General features: G+C 62.8%; 3 protein-coding genes across 6 annotated transcripts in view; 2 read left to right on the top strand and 1 right to left on the bottom strand.

Annotated features, from left to right (window-relative positions):
• The window catches only part of RTEL1 (regulator of telomere elongation helicase 1), a 363295-nt gene extending 362839 nt beyond the window's left edge, over window positions 1–456 (bottom strand). For all 3 annotated transcript variants that reach the window (XM_061361398.1, XM_061361399.1, XM_061361400.1), the window contains exon 1: window positions 449–456. The gene's annotated coding sequence lies outside the window, so the exon portion shown is untranslated. The remainder of the gene's footprint in view (window positions 1–448) is intronic.
• REM1 (RRAD and GEM like GTPase 1) lies at window positions 351–2766 on the top strand. The gene is made up of 5 exons (XM_061361441.1): window positions 351–710; window positions 833–915; window positions 1687–1891; window positions 2015–2329; window positions 2522–2766. Exons 1-4 carry the CDS (start codon window positions 419–421, stop codon window positions 2290–2292), a joined length of 858 nt encoding a protein of 285 aa, XP_061217425.1. The 5' UTR covers window positions 351–418; the 3' UTR covers window positions 2293–2329; window positions 2522–2766.
• Window positions 2767–5075: 2309 nt separating this feature from the next.
• HM13 (histocompatibility minor 13) lies at window positions 5076–15952 on the top strand. 2 transcript variants are annotated; one of them, XM_061361437.1, is made up of 13 exons: window positions 5076–5286; window positions 6053–6151; window positions 7201–7283; window positions 8030–8118; window positions 8777–8862; window positions 8964–9089; window positions 10904–10961; window positions 11446–11529; window positions 11830–11866; window positions 12725–12827; window positions 13308–13393; window positions 15129–15318; window positions 15780–15952. In XM_061361437.1, exons 1-12 carry the CDS (start codon window positions 5116–5118, stop codon window positions 15277–15279), a joined length of 1173 nt encoding a protein of 390 aa, XP_061217421.1. In that variant the 5' UTR covers window positions 5076–5115; the 3' UTR covers window positions 15280–15318; window positions 15780–15952. The 2 variants fall into 2 exon arrangements, with proteins under 2 accessions (XP_061217421.1, XP_061217422.1); XM_061361438.1 differs by lacking the exon at window positions 15129–15318.
• The last annotated feature ends 1748 nt before the right edge of the window (window positions 15953–17700 follow it).

The raw sequence follows: 17700 nt of genomic DNA, 5'->3' as shown, positions 1-17700 counted from the left end.
GGAGCGGCTCCACCTCCCTGGTTTAAAGCCCGGGGCCGGGCGGCGGCGGCGCTGTCCCGGGGAAAGTTGTGTCCGTGCTGCCGGCGGCTCAGGAGGGCACCGGGACCGGGAGCAGAACTGGGACCGGGAGTGACCCCAGCACCTGGAGTGACTCTGGGACCAGGACTGACACCGGCACCGGCACCGACATCGGCACCGGCACTGAGACCGACATCGGCACCGGCACTGAAACCGATACCGGCACCGGCACTGAAACCGATACCGGCACCGGCATTGAGAACGACACCGGCACTGAGACCGACACCAGCACTGAGACCGACACCGGCACCGGCACCGGTACCGACACCGGCACTGACACCGACACCGGCACTGATACCGGCCCCGCGCCCCGGTGCTCGGGCGGCCCTGGGCGCCGCCGATGACCCTGAACACGCAGCGCGGGAGCCACAGCCCGCTCCGCCGCAGGGCCAGCACCCCTGTGCCGCGGCCGGGGGTCTCCTGCCACCCGCAGCTGGAGCACCGCGCCTCGGAGCCGGGCGCCAGGGCCGCGGCCCCCCGCGGCAGTTGGTCCTCCGAGTCCTCGGCCTCCTCGGGCGCCTGGGAGCCGCTGTACCGCGTGGTGCTGCTGGGGGACCCCGGCGTGGGCAAGAGCAGCCTGGCCAGCCTCTTCGCCGGCGTCCAGGAGCGGGATCCGCTGGAGCAGCACGGAGGTGGGTGCCTGGAGGAGGTAACGGGGTGGTGCCGCGTGTCCAGCCCCGCAACGGGAAAACCCCATCAGTGTGGAGCCGGTCGTGGCCGTTGGCACCGATTTGGCTCTGCCGGTGTCTTGCAGAGGCCGCCTATGAGCGCACGCTGTGTGTGGATGGTGAGGAGACCACGCTGCTCGTGATGGACACGTGGGAGCCGGAGCAGCGGGTATGGCCGGGGATGGGCACCGCTGTGCCCCTGGGATGTGCCCAGGGGATGCCATACAGGCTGCTTTGGAGCCTCCCTGCCGTGTCCTTGGCTCTCGCTGCTTGCTGCCCTTGCAGCAGAGCTGGGGAACGCGCATCTCTGAGCTGCTCTTCGCCCACCTTTCCCTGGCGTAAGGGGCTGCCCATCATGTGCACTGTGGGGTGGGCACAGGGAGCCCCTCGCGTGAGGGTTGGACTGGGAGGGAGAAGGGATTGAAGGGAAGGAACATGGTGCCAGCCCGTTTGAAACGAATGGAAACAGTTTGGGATTGGGGCCGAAGGAGCCAACGGAGCAAATCCACGTGAGCCGGTGATGCCAGCCAGGGCACGTGCTTTAACGGGCAGAGCAGTGGCCCCGGGAGCCTGGCACGGGGCATCCCTCCCGCCCAGCGCACGGAGGCACCTCCCGGGCAGAAATGCCACCACCACTGACGTTGCCTCCCTCAAAACACCCCTTTGCCCCCCTCTGTGCCTCATTCCTGCGGGTGCCATCGGTCCCTGGGAGTGGGGCTGGAGCCAAGCTGAGCCCACGGCCCCGGTTTGTTGTTGGTAGAGGAGGAAACTCTCAAACACCCCCCAAAATCAGAAGGTTTTGTGTTTTACTAATGGGGCCACAGCTCTGCTCCCCATGGTGTAGGGGCTGGTGGGGTGCGCTGCCAGGTCCCATGGGTACTGGGGCGCTGCCAGCATCCCCGGCAGAGCTGTGACATGTCACCCCCTCATGCGGTGGCAGGGCAAGGGGAGCCAGTGCCGCAGCCAGTGCCTGCAGGTGGGGAACGCCTATGTCATCGTGTACTCCATCACGGACCGGGCCAGCTTCGAGAGCGCCTCGGAGCTGCGCATCCAACTGCGCCGAGCGCGGCAGCCCGAGGACATCCCCATCATCCTGGTGGGCAACAAAAGCGACCTGGTGCGGAGCCGCGAGGTCTCCATTGAAGGTGAGCGGGGCTGTGGGGGGGTCCCTCTGCATCCCCCTGTGGCTGTCCCCTTGTCCCAGCCATGCGTGCGGCAGTGCAGGGGTGCCAGCGGGGCCGCGTCCCCTCCTTGCCCTTCCCTTGCAGAGGGCCGTGCCTGTGCTGCCGTGTTCGACTGCAAGTTCATCGAGACATCGGCGGCTCTGCAGCACAACGTGGCCGAGCTCTTCGAGGGGGTGGTGCGGCAGCTCCGCCTGCGCCGAGGGGGCAAGGAGCCCCACATGCGCCCTGCGCCGCGGCACAGGCGCAAGGAAAGCCTCACCAAGAGAGCCCGGCGCTTCCTCGACAGGCTGGTGGCCAGGAACAGCAGCAAAGTGGCCCTCAAGTTCCGCTCCAAGTCCTGCCACGACCTGTCTGTGCTCTGAGAGCCGCCGGTGCCTGCCCAGCGCTCCGCACACCCAGGCTGGGACTGCCCTCTCTGTGCTCTGAGAGCCGCCGGTGCCTGCCCAGCGCTCCGCACACCCAGGCTGGGACTGCCCTCTCTGTGCTCTGAGAGCCACCGGTGCCTCCCCAGTGCTCCGCACACCCAGGCTGGGACTGCCCTCTCCGTGCTCTGAGAGCCGCCAGTGCCTGCCCAGCGCTCCGCACACCCAGGCTGGGACTGCCCTCTCCACCAGCAGCGCGGCCGGTGGCTCCGTGGAGAGCCCAGATAGGACCAGAGCGATGTTGAGGATGTGGAGCTGGTTTAACCAGTGCTGAGGGATGCTCAGGGTGCTCTGGATCCAGCCACGTCCCCTCCAGGAACAGAGACAAGTGGGGCCGGGTCCCCTGGGCTGCACTCATGGAGCAGAGGGTGGGATCCTGGATTACAGATGCTCCTGCTCGCGGGGCCCATCCTTCACAGGACAGCAGGGACCGGTGAGGGCACCATGGTGGTGACAGCGTCGAGGACACCCTGGAGCCTGGCTGGGGAGAGGGACCACGTCCCACGTCCTCCTGGCACTGGTGGTTCTCAGAGCGAGGTTTTTCTGCTGTGTCTGTGCTGGTGCAACGGGGAAAACCCTCGGTTTGCAGAATAAACCACGCCAGGGGGGTGCTGGTCCCTGCTGCGGGGAGCTGCATCCTAGAGCCGGGTGGGTGGATTCAAGCCCAGCTCCTTGCCAGTGGCTTGGGACCCGGCAGGCACCGGTAGCTCCAGCAACAGCGGGCATGGGCCGGGAGGACCGGGACGTGCTGGGCTGCAGCGAGCAGCGGTGACCCCGGGGGCCACGGGGGCTCTGGGGCTGCTCCTGGGACGCCGCGGGGTAACCGGTGACCTCCGCAGCCGCGGCCCGGAGCCAGGGGGGAGCAGGGAGCAGGGGTCGGGTCAGGAGTTTCCGCTCGCTCTGCGGCTTGAGCGTGGGGAGCCGCTTGGTTGGGGCTGCTCGGAGCGGGGACAGCGGTGCAGGGGGACACGGAGCCATCGGTGATGGTGGCTTTGTTCCAGGGCATCCCTGCCCCGCGCCCCTCCCCGGGTCCCGGTGCCGCCGGTCACACGGCGCTGCCGCACCGGGGCTGGGGGCTCCCGGTGCCGCTGCGGCTCCCGCAGCTGCAAGCGGCGATTCCCTGCGGCAGGAGGCGCGGGGGGGCCGCGGGATGGAAACTTGGCAGCGGGAGGAGAGGGGAGTGGAAAGAATGAGCTCAAACCCAGAAAAATGCGGCCGCGCCGGAGGGTGGGAGGAGAGGCCAAAGGGGGCCATGGAGAGGCGCTGGGAAAGGATGGGAGGAAGGAAGGAGGAGGCGCTGCGGGGGGGCCAGGGCTGGCCATGACCCCCGATGTGGCCCGTATCTGGGGCACGCAGTGCCTGGCATGGGGGCTGCAGCCCCTCCAGTGAGAGCTCAGGGGCTGCCCCAGTGCCACCACCCCAATGCCATCACCCCTGTGTGACCCATCCATTGACCTCAGTGTGATCTCCCCCAGACCCACCTGCCCCCCGGTGCCATTCCCAACTGTGCCGTTGATCCCAGTGCCATAGGTCCTGGTGCTCAGCACCTTCCCGGGACACGGTACCCCATAGGCTCTGGACACACAACTGCCTGATGTCCTCAGTCCATCCCATCCCAGGGCAAAACTCATGCCCTTCTGGCAGAGCCCTGAGCACCGGTGCTGAGCCAGCTGCTAGCACCGCACTGGTGGGTGCCATGACTGGACCCCAGCACACAAGGAGATGGGCGATGGTTCCATTACGGCCCTATCCTCCTCCAGCCCCCTCACCCCGTTCCCCGCCCCCTCTGCCCTGGAGCACCCATCCCGTTATGCAGCGTTCCCATGGGGAGCGGCGGTGACAGCAGCAGGAGGAGATCCCTGCCCGGAGCCCATGGCGGGCAGTGGGGCGGGAGCAGGGGGTGAGCCTGGGCACGCTGCCTGCCCCTGTCCTCTGTGGGAGAGCGGGGAACGGGCAGCACCGCGGGCAGGGATCCCGGGGGGGCTCTGCCCTCGCATGGGGCTGGGGGCTGTGAATTACCTGCTCCAGAGACAGGAGAGTTGGGAGGAAAAAGGGGAAATGAATTGAACCAATAAATGAAGCCCTGTTCTGTACTGCGTGCTGCGCTGCGCCCTTCGTACCCAGCGAGGGCAATGGGGCTGCACGGCACAGGGGAGGAGGAGGAGGAAGAAGAGGAGGAAGGGAGGGGGGCTCAGGATGCAGCCGGGCTGAGGGTGGCGTGGAGCGGAGGGAATTTCTGTGAGGAAAACACACATTCCAGCCAATTTTCCAGCAGATCCTGGCCCCAGCCCAGCACCAGGTTGGGAGGCATCCTTATGGAGGCGCTCTTCACCGAGGGAGGCCATGGGAGGGCTGGAGGGGCCATTGGGGTGTTGGTGGTGCCCGCAGGACACAAGGCAGAAGCTCTTCCCTGTGAGGGTGCTGAGGCGCTGGCACAGGGTGCCCAGAGAAGCTGTGGCTGCCCCATCCCTGGCAGTGCTCAAGGCCAGGTTGGACACAGGGGCTTGGAGCAAGCTGCTCCAGTGGAAGGGGTCCCTGCTGTGGCAGGGATTGGAGCTGGGGCAGCTTTAAGCTCCCTGCATCCCAAACCCCTCTGGGATGCTGTGATCCAGGCACCATAACCGGGGTACCCCCGGGCCGAGGCCGTCTCCTAGCAACGCGCCGCGGGTTGCTGTGGGCGTGGTCGCGGCGCGCTGCCTCCCGCGGGCGCGGTGACGCACTTCCGGCCGCTAAGAGGACGTGTCCCTCCGGAAGCGCAGCGCCATGGAGGAGGCCGCGGCGCACAACGGCAGCGCCGGAGCCGGGCCCGCCGCGGCCGCCCGCCCGCCCGCTACCCCCGAGGGCATGGCGCTGGCCTACGGCAGCCTGGTCCTCATGGCGCTGCTGCCCATCTTCTTCGGGGCGCTGCGCTCCGTCAGCTGCGCCAAGAGCAAGGTACAGCGGGGCCGCCCCGAGACCCTCCCGGACACCCTCCGCCGCCCGTAGGCCTCGTCCGGCCGCGGGTCAGCCCCGTCCCCCCCACCTGGGTCTGGACCGGCAAAGACCCGCGCCCTGGTGGTCTCTGCGGGGCACTCGGGGCTTCTCCATCCCCGTCCTCGCTGCCCCGGTGGATCCAAGCGCTCCGTGTGCCCCTGGAGATGCTGCGCTGGGGATGGGGATGGGGGGGGGCTGTGGGTCTGCTCCCCCGCCCCGCAGCCCCGGTCCCTGCCTCCCGCTGTGCTGCTCTGTGCAGCTCTCGCCTGCCTGCGGTAGCAGCGGGGGCCTGAACTGAACCGGTGGCGCTCAGGAGAGGGGCTGCTTTGCCCGGTCTGGTTTAGTGCTGGTCCTTAAAGGCTCCTGGGCACAAGGAGCATCCCTGGAGTGAGGTGAGGGGTAAGGGGGTGGCTGGAGAGAAGCGTTGCTCAGAGTGATGGGCTGCTGCAGTGTGAGCAGCCCTCTGGGAGGGGGAATGAGGAACACCAGCACAGGGATTGTATTTTCCCTTCTCCAAGGGGATGTAAGCAGTAAATGGTGGCAGCCCCTGGAGGGCTGAGTGTGGGGTTTGCTTTTCCCCCTCACACTCTGCCTGTGTCACAGCCCCACCTCTGGCAAGGATCCCGAAGCCGCCCCAGTCCCTGCTCATTGCGTGCACTCACCTCCTGCTTGGGGATGAAGCCAGAGCAGGGGCTGAACCTCTCCTGTCCTCTCCTCCCCTCCCCAGAACTCCTCGGAGATGCCAGAGACCATTACAAGCCGGGATGCTGCTCGCTTCCCCATCGTTGCCAGTTGCACCCTTCTGGGGCTCTACCTCTTCTTTAAAGTAAGTGAGAGCATCGGCAGGACCTGGCATGCTCTGGGGGGGAGCAGGAGCACCCAGAGCTCTGCCTGTCCCTGAGGGCTGACTGAAACTGGAGGGTGCTGGGGACCACTGAGGGTGCTGAGGCGCTGGCACAGGGTGCCCAGAGAAGCTGTGGCTGCCCCATCCCTGGCAGTGCTCAAGGCCAGGTTGGACACAGGGGCTTGGAGCAAGCTGCTCCAGTGGAAGGGGTCCCTGCCATGGCAGGGTTGAGCTGGAGGAGCTTTAAGCTCCCTTCCAACCCAAACCATTCCATGGCTCTGTGAAATGCTGCTTTTTCCATGTTATGCTTCCAGAGCTGTCCCGTTGCACTCCAGCTTCCAGCCCCACTGTCCTGGGCTGCCTGCAGGGTGCTGGGATGCTCCTGCCTGGCCATTAGGAAAGGTTTAGGGTGCAAGGTTGGGAATGTTGCAGTTACCACACAGCAGCCGACTGCTGCTTGCTCCTGGATGGGACGAGACCCAGCAGGAAGAGGAGTGCTGGATGTGCAGCAGGGCCCTGCTGAACGATGAGCAGCTCTGCCCTTTTAGTACCTGCAGCCATGAGCTCCCCTATTCCACCCCCCTGCCAGGAGAGCAGGGAGGAGCTGGGATCCCCTGTGCTGGGCTGTAGGGGTGGGATTCAGTGTGTGTTGGGGGCAGGACTTCTATTGACCCCCAGGTAAATGAAGGGGGTGCTGCTGCTCCCCTCTGCTGATGCAGCCCCAGGAGCAGTGCTATGCCTCGCTCCCTGCCCTAGCCCTGCAGGGGACACATGCAGGAAGCTCTGTCCTCCTTTCTGCCACACAGGAGTTGGTTTTTGACCCAAGCAGCTCGCAGGCCCAGTGCTTGTTCTGTGAGCACAGGGCTATTTCCAACCCACCTCCCATCAGCGGTGCAGGAATTTGGGTTATTCCAGCTATTCTTCTCCTCTCCCTGGAGCACTGGCACAGCAGCTGCCAATAGGAAGCAGTGCAGTGCTGTAGGTGGGGAGGACACTGCGGTTACAAGCCCCTCTCTGGATTTGCCTTGCAGATATTCTCTCAAGAGTACATCAACCTTCTGCTTTCCATGTATTTCTTCGTGCTGGGGATCCTCGCCCTGTCCCACACCATCAGGTACAGCAGAGGGGAGGCTGTGAATGAGATAGGGGTGTCTGAGGCTGCCCCATTGCCTTGTAGCTCTTGGGGTGTTGTTGTCCCTTGGTGGTGTGACCCCTTCCTTGTGGAGGAACCAAAGTCTATGGGGTCCCAGTAACCCAATACAATGCACAGCATCACTGGGAGAGCTCCTGGAGGTGTAGGAGGCCACGTCATGGGGAAGGCCAGCTCATCCTGAGTTGCTGCTGTGGCTTGGCACAGTCCTGGCTGCCCTGTGCAGGGAGAGCTCCCTGGTAGCAGTGTTACTGCAGCTCCCAGTAATGTCCCCTGCCTCTCACCCTGATGCTTGGCAGGAGGTGTTGAAAGCTCCAGCTGTTGCAGTAACTGAAACAGTCAAACTGGTTTCCTGTTTCCTGAGCTCCAGGGTGTTGGGCACCCGCTGCTTTCCCTCAGCTGGTGCTGGGTGATGGCTTTAGCTCTGCTCCTGGTTCCACACAAGAGCCAGTTCTGAGTGTCTGGGGTCCTTGTGGTGGGTCTTCCCTTCCGTATCCCTTACCCTTTTGGGGGTCTGCCCCATAAGGACAGGTCAGACCTCTGGGGAGGACAAGGTCCCATGTTTGCAGCTTGGTGCCTGAAGCTGGGGCTGCTGCTGGTCCCTGACGTGGCACATCCCAGCGCTCCCTGTCTTGGGAAGGGTGTGGGCTGCCGGCCGTGCTGGCCAGGGTGTCCTGTCCAACTGCCCTTCTCTACCCCTCTCATTTCAGCCCCATGATGAACAGATTCTTCCCTGCAAATTTCCCCAACAAACAGTACCAGCTCCTCTTCACCGAGGGCTCCGGGGAGAGCAAGGAGGGTACGTTGGCTCGCCCGGCTCGCTGCGGGCCTGCATGCTTTCTGCCTTTACTCTTCTGGTGTTCCCCACTTGGTGTTTTGCCCTTCAGCCCCTTCAGACAACGCTCTCAAAGGCTCCCCTCTTGCTCCCCACTGTGCTTCTGTAGCCAGGGTGAGCTCATGTGCCCCTGCAGAGATGGGGCTGCCCTCTGCATCTTCTTGCACCCATGCGCTGCCTCTCGCTGGCAGCAGGACCCCATAAGCAGATCCCAGAGCGCTGCAGGGATGGAGCTATGGCTGCTGTAAATGCACTGCCTTTATTTAGGCTCCTTAGCACAATCCTGACTGCCTGCACTGAGGGTCAGATCTGATCTGATGATTCAGATCTTTGCACTTTGAAAAGCATCCTACCCAGTAGCTTTACTGGCAAGGGAACTCTTCTAGTGCTGCCACCAGGAGTTAACTGGTGCAGGAAGGTGGGGATTTGCCTCTCCTTGCCTTAGGCAGTGCCCGAGTCCAGTTTCCCTGTTGACAGAAGGGTCACAGATGCTGTCCATGTGGCAGAGTCTGCCTGAAGGAGAAGGTCTGGGTTTGCTCATGGGCCCAGCCGTGGCCATGGTTTGTGTCAGTGCAGCTCTGAGGGGAGCTGCCCAGCATCCACCTTCTCTGTTCTATTGCAGAAATAGTGAATTACGAGTTTGACACCAAGGATCTCGTGTGCTTGGCCCTGAGCAGCGTTGTGGGGGTCTGGTACCTGCTGAGAAAGGTAAGTGAGCTGCAGCCAGGGACCAGGCCCAGACCTGGGCCCTTTCCATGCAGGTCAGTGCATGCAATGGGACCCAAGTCTCCTTTTCCTATCGTTCCCAGCACTGGATTGCCAACAACCTCTTCGGGCTGGCCTTCTCCCTCAACGGGGTGGAGCTGCTGCACTTGAACAACGTCAGCACAGGCTGCATCTTGCTCGGGGGCCTCTTCATCTACGACGTCTTTTGGGTAAACAGGAGCTGGTGCAGGCGGTTGGGGGGCATGAGCCTGGTGTTGTGCCCCTCTGGAGGCTGCACACTGCCTGGCCACACGTTTGTAGTCAGGATTTCCACTTTCTGAGCCCAAAGAGGTGATGATGGAGTCAAACAGGGGTGGAATGTGGCTCGGTGAATGCATTTCCTTTTCACCTCTGGCTTAAAGAGCCCAGGGCTGCTGTGGAGTACCTGGGTGTGCAGCATACCCAGTTCTGGTGACCTGTGTTCCCCCACTGAGGTCTTCCCAACGCCTGACAGAGCTGTGGGGTGGGCTGGAGGACAAGGCTGCTCTGGGCTTCACTGATCCTGCTTGTATGGCTGTGCTCTGTCACCTGCCAGCTTCATCAGCCTCCCTCTGTTCTCATGCACAGAGGATCAGACGCAGGGATGTGTCCAGTCTGTTCCCCTCAAGCAGTGCCCTGCCCTGATAGCTTCGTTTGGGGGATTTCCTTATCTCTCTGCAATGGACCTGTGTGTGTATTGCTCCTTGTAATGTCCACATTATCCAGTCTTTCCTGCTGCCTCCACCTCCCGAATTACTGCATTTCCAAACGCTGGAGAGCCTTGTGTACCTTGAGGTCTGTCCAGCAGCCCTGCAGCTGCCTCAATAATGCTTCCCTATTCGAGCCTGGCTGCTGTGTGTTGCTGTGTACTTGGCCAGAGCTGCCCCTGTGTCACAGGCTCCTTAACAGAGTGAGCTCTGTGGTTCCTTGGCCTCTGCCACTTCCTGCTCTGCTCTCAGCTGGGGAGGCTTCAGCTCTCCTGGCTCAGTGCACCCAGTGCCTCGTGCCCTGCTCGGGGTGCCAGCGTCTTCCTGGTGCTTCAGAGACAGCCACACTGGGCCCCTCACTGCTCACTGTTGCCAGAGCCTCATGGAAGAGGCTGGCCTGAAATAGAGCTCCTCTTATTGTGCCCCTTATTATGGGGCTGAAGTGGAGCTCCTCTTATTGTGCCCCATATTGTGGGGCTGAAGTGGAGCTCCTCTTATTGTGCCCCTTATTATGGGGCTGAAGTGGAGCTCCTCAAATTGTGCCCTTTATTGTGGGGCTGAAGTGGAGCTCCTCTTATTGTGCCCCTTATTATGGGGCTGAAGTGGAGCTCTTCTTATTGTACCCCTTTATTGTGGGGCTGAAGTGGAGCTCCTCTTATTGTACCCCTTATTGTGGGGCTGAAGTGGAGCTCCTCTTATTGTACCCCTTATTGTGGGGCTGAAGTGGAGCTCCACTTATTGTGCAGGGCCTGGTTGCTTGATCTAAGCAGGGGTGTAATCACAGTGAGATCCAAGGAGGGTTTCAGGGAGGAAGGAGAGCTCCTCAGTGCATTGAGGATGTTGCTGCTCCCTTCATAGTCTTGGGGTGGATTCGCATGTGATGCTTTTCCCTGGTCCCAGAGTGCAGTCCTCTCACCCCATGGCGATGCCCACAGCTTGTGGCACCTTGTGGGCATTCATCTGATGTCCAATACTTCCTTTAAGGTTTCTGTTCAATCACTGTCTCTAGGATCTTGCTCACCCAGTGCTCACCAGCCCCTGGTTTGTGCCCTGCTTTTGGTATGGCCAAGCCTGGAGGCTTGGGGATGAAAAGGAACAGGAATAAGGGTGGTTGACGGGGTGTTGGCATCCACCCCCAAACGGTGCCAGTGTCTAAAGCTGATAGTGCAGAGCAAATAAATGACCTCAGAGAAAACGCAGCTGAGCTGGCAACCGCTCTGGTCCCTGATGGGGCTCCCGGGCAGCACTGGGGCTCCTGTAGCACTGCGGTCACCACGGCCTCCTCTGCTTGTCCCTAGGTCTTTGGTACCAACGTGATGGTGACAGTTGCCAAATCCTTCGAGGCCCCGATAAAACGTGAGTGGATGCTCCCTGTGTGCTGGAGGGGGGGGAATGCGCTCCTGGAGGAGGCTCAGAGGTGGGATGTGTGCAGGAAGGCTTCCTGCTTGTGTCCCCTTGGAATGCTGTGTGGTGCCAGGGTCTCTGGAGAGGGCTGGTTCCATTGCCCTGGGTTGGGTGCATCCCCAGAGCGGGCAGTTTTAGCAGCTCATAGAAAAACGGATGCAAAGAGCCCTACAGAGCCCTGTGATCCAGCAGGAAGGTGAATTGGTGCTGTTGTGGAGCTGGGGTTGGAGCCTGCTCCTGGGCTGGCTGAAAACCCCTTGGGTTTTCATCCTGGTGCCTGGAGTTGTCCCAGGAAAGGGGACCAAGGGGAGCTGCAGGTGAGGAGGGGGCTGAGGGCAGGGCTCTGCTCTGGTCCCTTTGTGCCAGGTTCAGGAGTGCTGGGGTCTGCTCAGCACGGATGCTCCCCCCTCACTGTGCCTCTCTCTGCTCCCCGCAGTGGTTTTCCCTCAGGACCTGCTGGAGAAGGGGCTGGAAGCCGACAACTTTGCCATGCTGGGCCTGGGAGACATTGTCATTCCAGGTAAGGACAGAAGAGGGGGAGCATGACCGGGATCCCCGGTCAGAACGGGCTGCGTGGGTGCCTCGCTTTGCCTTCGGCCATGCAGAGCCCTGCGGATCCCCTGCGGGGTTTGGGGGCTCTATGGGCGGTTTGGGGGGATCCGTGGGCTGGGGGCTGTGTGGAATGAGGGGGTCTCCCCCCAAAACCCCGCTGCCGGGGCTGCGCTGCTGCTTTGTACCACCAGAGGGCACTGTGAGGCCGGGCCCAGCGCCGCAGGCTGCCCTCCGCCCGCAGCCCCTCACCGCCGCCTTCTCCCTGCAGGGATCTTCATCGCCCTGCTGCTGCGGTTTGACATCAGGTGAGCGGCTGGCGGGGGAGGCTCTCGGCAGGGTCGGGTTTGCTGCGTGTTTGAGCCGCTTTTGGAGAGCAGAAGGGGAAGGGGAAGGCGGGAGCAGGGTTGTGTGTTCCCTTCTGGTACTTGGTGATGGCACAGAGGGGCCATTGCGGTGCGAGGGAAGCTCTTGGAGGAGTAGATAGGAGCGGGGCTGGTGGGCAAGCCCCGAGATGAGGGGGTGATGGAGTTCCCAGACAGTGCTGTGGGCAGTGCAGCCCCCCAGAGCCTCACCAGCTCCCTGGCAGCGCTGCAGTGATGGTGTGGGGCAGCTCATGGATGCGGATGGGTGCCCATCAGTGCTGGCTGCCTCTGGGCTGCTGTTGGAGGAGGCAGCTCCTCCCTACACAGGGAAGCTGCCCCCACAGTGGGACAGAGCTCTTGGCAGTTGCCCCACACCGAAAGTCTCCGTCTCGGTGCCACCGTGGTGCTGCAGCCCCACTGCTCCGTGCCAGCTTTCCCAGGTGCTTCCACCCACCTCCTGCCTGCACCTGCTGGGAATCCCAGTTCCCATGGCCTGCCCTGCAGTGAACCAGCACAAGCTGAGAGCGGGGTGCCAGGGACAGGCCATGCATCCCCCAGGAAGCTGGGACCCTCTCCCTGGGTCCCAGCACTGATTCCTCCCACAGTAGCCATGCAGCAGCAGGATTTCATGCCTCCTTCCCTTCCCCAGCCCCTCAACTGGGTGTCACCTCATCGATGCCCATGGGACTGGGGGCATGAGCAGCCCAGCACAGTGGGAGATGCTCGGAAGCACTGGGCCAGCTCCGTTCTGGCCGCTGGCATCCCAGACCCAGGGTCACTGAGCTCTGCTCTCTCCTGCAGCTTGAAGAAGAACACACACACCTATTTCTACACCAGCTTTGTGGCCTACATCTTCGGGCTGGGCCTGACCATATTCATCATGCACATCTTCAAGCACGCCCAGGTGAGATGCACGTCCCACGTGGGACTCTTATGAGGTTCCTGCATCATGCCAGGGAAAAGCAGATGCATTCCTTCCTCCACTTTGCTTCTCCAGTGTCTGCTTGTCCCTTCCCTGCCCAAAGCCTGTGTGCCTGGCTGGAGCAGAGCCCTCTTTAGGACAAGGGCTTTGGCTGGGCTGCCCTGTGGTTTAGTGGCTCTGTGGAGCCAAGCTGCCCGTGAAGTCCCATCCTCTGTCCTTCAGAGGGGCCCTGGGAGCCCATACTTTAGGGGTGCTCTCTCTGGTCTCTGCAGGGCTCCTCAGTGTGTTCAGGGGACCTCATGGTGAGGATTTTGTGCTGCTGCAGCTGTAACTTGGCTCTGGAAGCCACTTCCCTTTGGGCAGTGCTGCGCCAGACACCCTGAGTGCAGAGGGGCCGGGACCAGCTCACTTTAAATCCCTCCCGAGGTGGTTTGCTTTAACAGATGCTTTCCCCCCCAACAGCCCGCTCTGCTCTACCTGGTCCCCGCCTGCATCGGGTTCCCGCTGCTTGTGGCCTTGGCGAAGGGAGAAGTAACCGAGCTGTTCAGGTGAGCGGGAGGCGGGTGCGGGGCGTGCAGATGTGCCCGGGCACAGCTGGAGGGACGGGTTCCTCTGGGTGGAGGCAGCGGGTCCGTGCTTGTACCGGGGTGATACCAGCAGGCAGGCAGCATCTGGTGGTGCTTTCCGCCCCAGTGACAAAGCCTTCCCGTGTGCCGGCAGGCAGGGGAGGGTGGGACACGCACCTGGAGCTCAGAGACTCGGTCATTGTGTCCCAGGGCCTCTGGGTGGGGAGAACGGAGCCGGAGCTGCAGCAGGAGCAGCCAGGGCTGGTTGGAGCACATCCCAGCCTCCCTCCTGGGGTGAAGCAGCCGGGCTTTGCTGCAGTCTCCCTGCCCTGGGGCGCAGGGAAAGGGACCTGGGCTGTGCTCAGGTCTCCTGCATGCACTGTCCCCTCTGAGCTGCACATGTGGCTTGGCCTGCATGGGAGCTGTTTCTGTGCTCTGAGCTCCTTGTGCTCAAGCTGTGCGGTTGTTTGAGGGTATCCAAAGCAGAGGAGGGGAGGGAACGTCCGTCCCCAAGCAGGGCCGTGCACCCTCCATCCTCCCTGCTCCGCAGCGCCCCTGCTCAGAGGGGAGCAGGAGCCGAATGGGGCGCAGCAGGAGCTGCCTGGCCTCCCCTGCTCCTTCCCCTCCCCTGGGAGACGCAGGGGAGCGTGTTCCCAGCACTGTCAGCGGGCTCCCAGCCCTGCCGCACCTGCCTGCCCTTTGATGTTGGCTTCTGAGATCGCTGCTGCAGGCGCTGAGTGTCCTGGGATCGTCCTTCCTGTGCACCTGGGATCCTGCTCCTGCTCTCTGGGGCCGTGACTCAGAGCTGACAGCAGCAGCAGCAGCGCCTCCCGTGCCAGGAAACAGGGGAGGGCTGAGCTGGGAGCCCGGACACCCAGCACCGGGGCTCAGAGCCCCACCAAGCACTGGCACCAAGCACTGGTTGTTGTCTGAGTGCTGCCAGGGCAGGAGGCTGGGGGGCTGCAAACCCTGATGGGCCTGGGTCCAGCTTCCCTTGGAGTCCTTCCAGTGGCAGGCAGAGGAAGTGCAAAGGGATGGGTCTCTGCCTGGAGGGCTCCCACTGCAGGAATCGCACCAGGTGGATCTCCCCTGCGTGGCTCTGGTGTGCTCTGCCCCCGCTCCGTCCTGATGGAGCTGGCAGTTCCCTGTGTCCCCAGCAGCCAGCGAGCTGCCTGCATGTGGTGTCTTGCAGCAGCCGTCAGCTGCCCTGGGAGAGGGCAGTGAGAGTCTGATGTGGGAGCACATACAGGCAGCGCTGCGGGCAGGATCTGTGCTGCAGGGTGCTGATGGAGCAGAGGTGGGTGACGTTGGGATCAGTGCTGTGGCTCCCAGCCTTGCTGAGCCTCCCTAGGCAGGCAGTAACCTTCACTCTGCCCCCATCAGCTGTCAGCAGGGAGGAATCTGTCCTTGAGCAGGCTCTGCTGCATCGCTCTGCTGCCTGTGTGGCCTCTGGGCTGCTCTGCTCCTGCCTTTCCCATGCCCAGGCTTGCTCTTCTATGGGCTCTGCCTGTGCCAGCAGGAGCTGCCTTCTCCTGGGTCTCAGCCCCCGCTGTGCCTTACCCTGGGCTCTGCAGGCAGGACCCCCCCAGCCTGCCCTCACTGGTGCTGGGTTTGCAGCGGTCTCACTCCAAAACTCTTCTGCTTGTTCTTTCTCTTCCCCTCCCTCCTTTCTGTCCTCGTCCTCTCCCGTTCCCCTCCTGCTTCCTCTCTCCCGCAGCTATGAATCCTCTGCTGAAATCTTGCCGCACACACCGCGACTCACCCACTTCCCCACCGTGTCTGGCTCGCCGGCCAGCCTCGCTGATTCCATGCAGCAGAAACTGTCCTGTCCCCGCCGACGCCGGCAGCAAAGCCCCAGTGCCATGTAGCCCTGGCAGGCGGTGCCCTTTGTCTGTCGCTCTGGCCAGGTAGGGGCTGGTTCCTGCAGTGAATTTGACATCTCTGCCCCTGTTGTGCTTCCTGCTGGCAGGCAGCACCCCTGGGTTTCCTTTACCAAGGCCCCAGGGCCAGTGCTGGGGTTGAGGGGGGGGTTGCAGCCAGAGGAGTGAGACTGTGTTGGGGTGTCAGCACTGTTGGTCTTGCTGTGGCTCCCCCCCCATTAACCAGCCCCTCTGGCACCGGCGTGGAGGGATGTGTGGTGCTATCCAGGTTATCTAATGGTGTGCTCTGTGGTGGGCACACCACGGCTTGGGGATGTCCTCCCCATCCCTGGAGACCATTCTGAGGCTCTGCCCCATCAGGCTTCCTGCACTGGGGGGGCAATGGCTGGAGCCTGGCTTGGCCCAGCCACTGCAATAGGGCAGAGATCTCTGTCCCCAGAGCAGGTCCAGCCCCGCTCACTGCTCCCTCTTGTCCCTCTCACCCCCAGCTACGAGGAGAGCTCTACCCCCACGGAGGGGCCGGGGGCCAACAAGGACGAGACGCCAGCAGCCTCCAAGAAGGAGCAGTGATGCTGCCATGGGGCTGTACCCCTCCCCCGCTGGGCCGGGGCCCCCCCCAGCCCCTCCACCAGTGACAGACGATGAAACAATTGTGCAAAGAAGCCTCGTGTTGTGTGTATGGGAGCAGCCGCTGCGGGGGGGGATCCGTGTCCGCTGCCAAGCCCCCCCCTGGGGCCACCCCTGATCCCTGATCCCCCCCCCCAACACAAAGGGGGTGCAGGAGGGGGGGGGGCACAAACCACAGCCTGGTTTTTAAATTTTGTATTGTGTGTTTGCTTTCTCTCCTATTAAACCGTGTCCAAGGAAGGATGGAGGCCGCAGCTCCCGCAGGATGCTCCAGCCTGCACCATGGCCAGCACCGGGATGCGCATCCCATCTCACCCACCACAGCCTTGTTCTCCCTGTGGAGACTGTTGTCTGCCTGTCCTCTTCCAGTGCTTGGGCTCCCCCCAGCCTGGTTTCCCCCTTTGCAATACCCACAGTTAGGGCTGCAGATGCTGAGCTGGGGGCAGTGCAGGCAGTGGCAGCTCTCCCACTATGGCTGCCGGTGTCCTGCATCCCTACGGGGTCTTCCCTGCTCGGCCTCGGGGCTGGCCCATGGAGGGGAGCATCCCGCATCCCTCCGGCCATGCCCACTGCCAGAACAAACAGGCAGCATTCACTGCCTTGGCAGCCCCTCCACAAAAGCCGTATTGAACCGCTCTTCCCCGCGTCGGCTGCGAGCACTAAAAGTGGCGCCTCGCATTCTGCCATCTAATGACCCTTTGCAGGCTGCTGCAGATGGTTTCTATGACTTACAGCTCCCTTCCAGCAGCCCCGGCCGCAAAAACAAGAGGGGCCACTTTAATTCCAATTAAATACCTCCAGCTAAGCAAACAGAGTGCAGCGGGGCCTGGGCACGGCGCGGCAGCCAGGCCCGGCCCACGGAGTCACTGAGTCTAGACTCCAGATGTGGTTCCACCGGCCTCCAGTGCTCCGTGGATACCAGGGCCCTGCTCAGTGCCACTGTGTGAGCCCCACTGTGGGTCTGCAACCGGGTCCTGCCCAGCACTGGGTACCGCTGTCACTGGGGTCTCGTATCCATCCCCATGCAGCCACTGGAGTACCCTGTGTGGGCAGGAATGGGCTGAGGGTTGTCTATGGAATCATGGATGGTTTGGGTTGGAAGGGACCTTAAAGCTCCTCCAGCTCCAACCCCTTCCACTGGAGCAGCTTGCTCCAAGCCCCTGTGTCCAACCTGGCCTTGAGCACTGCCAGGGATGGGGCAGCCACAGCTTCTCTGGGCACCCTGTGCCAGCGCCTCAGCACCCTCACAGGGAAGAGCTTCTGCCTTTTCTCCATCCTGAACTTCCCCTGTTTCAGTTTAAACCCATCACCCCTTGTCCTATCGCTACAGTCCCTATGAAGAGTCCCTCCCCAGCATCTTTACAGCCCCATTCAGACACTGGAAGCTGCTCTGAGGTCTCCACGCAGCTTCTCTTCCCCAGGCTCAACAGCCCCGGTGTTCTCAGCCTGGCTCCATCCCCTCATCATCCTCACGGCCTCCTCTGGACTTGCTCCAACCGCTCCATGTCCTCCCATTAGGACCGGTACCCGCAGCACCAGCACCGCGCTCCCTGCACACCTCCAGCCAGTCCGTGCCAGCCCCTACGTGCGGTGGGAGCGCAGCAGAGAGCCAGGAGCGCTCCCGGGGCTGCGGGAGGCTGGGAAGGGAGCGCGGGGTCCCCCTCACCCTGCCCGGCCCCGGAGCCGGCAATGGAGGCAGGAAGGAAGCGCGCTGGGCCCCGGCTCTGCTTGCCCGCTGCACCTGGGCTCATGGCACCGCCGCAGCATCCCAGCGGCTCCGTG

Source organism: Neopsephotus bourkii, unplaced genomic scaffold (genome assembly GCF_033783945.1).
Source record: "Neopsephotus bourkii isolate Nb327-2 ecotype Australia unplaced genomic scaffold, CSIRO-AGI_Nbou_v1 NB_1060, whole genome shotgun sequence".
Lineage (NCBI taxonomy): Eukaryota > Metazoa > Chordata > Aves > Psittaciformes > Psittacidae > Neopsephotus > Neopsephotus bourkii.
Note: the sequence above shows the minus strand (reverse complement) of the source record. Positions and strands in the feature narration are given on the sequence as shown.

What these genes read in the sequence shown, in the direction of transcription:
- REM1 (XM_061361441.1), top strand. Translation starts at nt 419, where the DNA reads ATGACCCTGAACACGCAGCGCGGGAGCCACAGCCCGCTCCGCCGCAGG. An exon ending in TCCGCTGGAGCAGCACGGAG is followed by an intron (nt 711 to 832) that starts GTGGGTGCCTGG and finishes GGTGTCTTGCAG; the next exon opens with AGGCCGCCTATGAGCGCACG. An exon ending in CGTGGGAGCCGGAGCAGCGG is followed by an intron (nt 916 to 1,686) that starts GTATGGCCGGGG and finishes ATGCGGTGGCAG; the next exon opens with GGCAAGGGGAGCCAGTGCCG.
- HM13 (XM_061361437.1), top strand. Translation starts at nt 5,116, where the DNA reads ATGGAGGAGGCCGCGGCGCACAACGGCAGCGCCGGAGCCGGGCCCGCC. An exon ending in CTCCGGGGAGAGCAAGGAGG is followed by an intron (nt 8,119 to 8,776) that starts GTACGTTGGCTC and finishes GTTCTATTGCAG; the next exon opens with AAATAGTGAATTACGAGTTT. An exon ending in TCATCTACGACGTCTTTTGG is followed by an intron (nt 9,090 to 10,903) that starts GTAAACAGGAGC and finishes GCTTGTCCCTAG; the next exon opens with GTCTTTGGTACCAACGTGAT.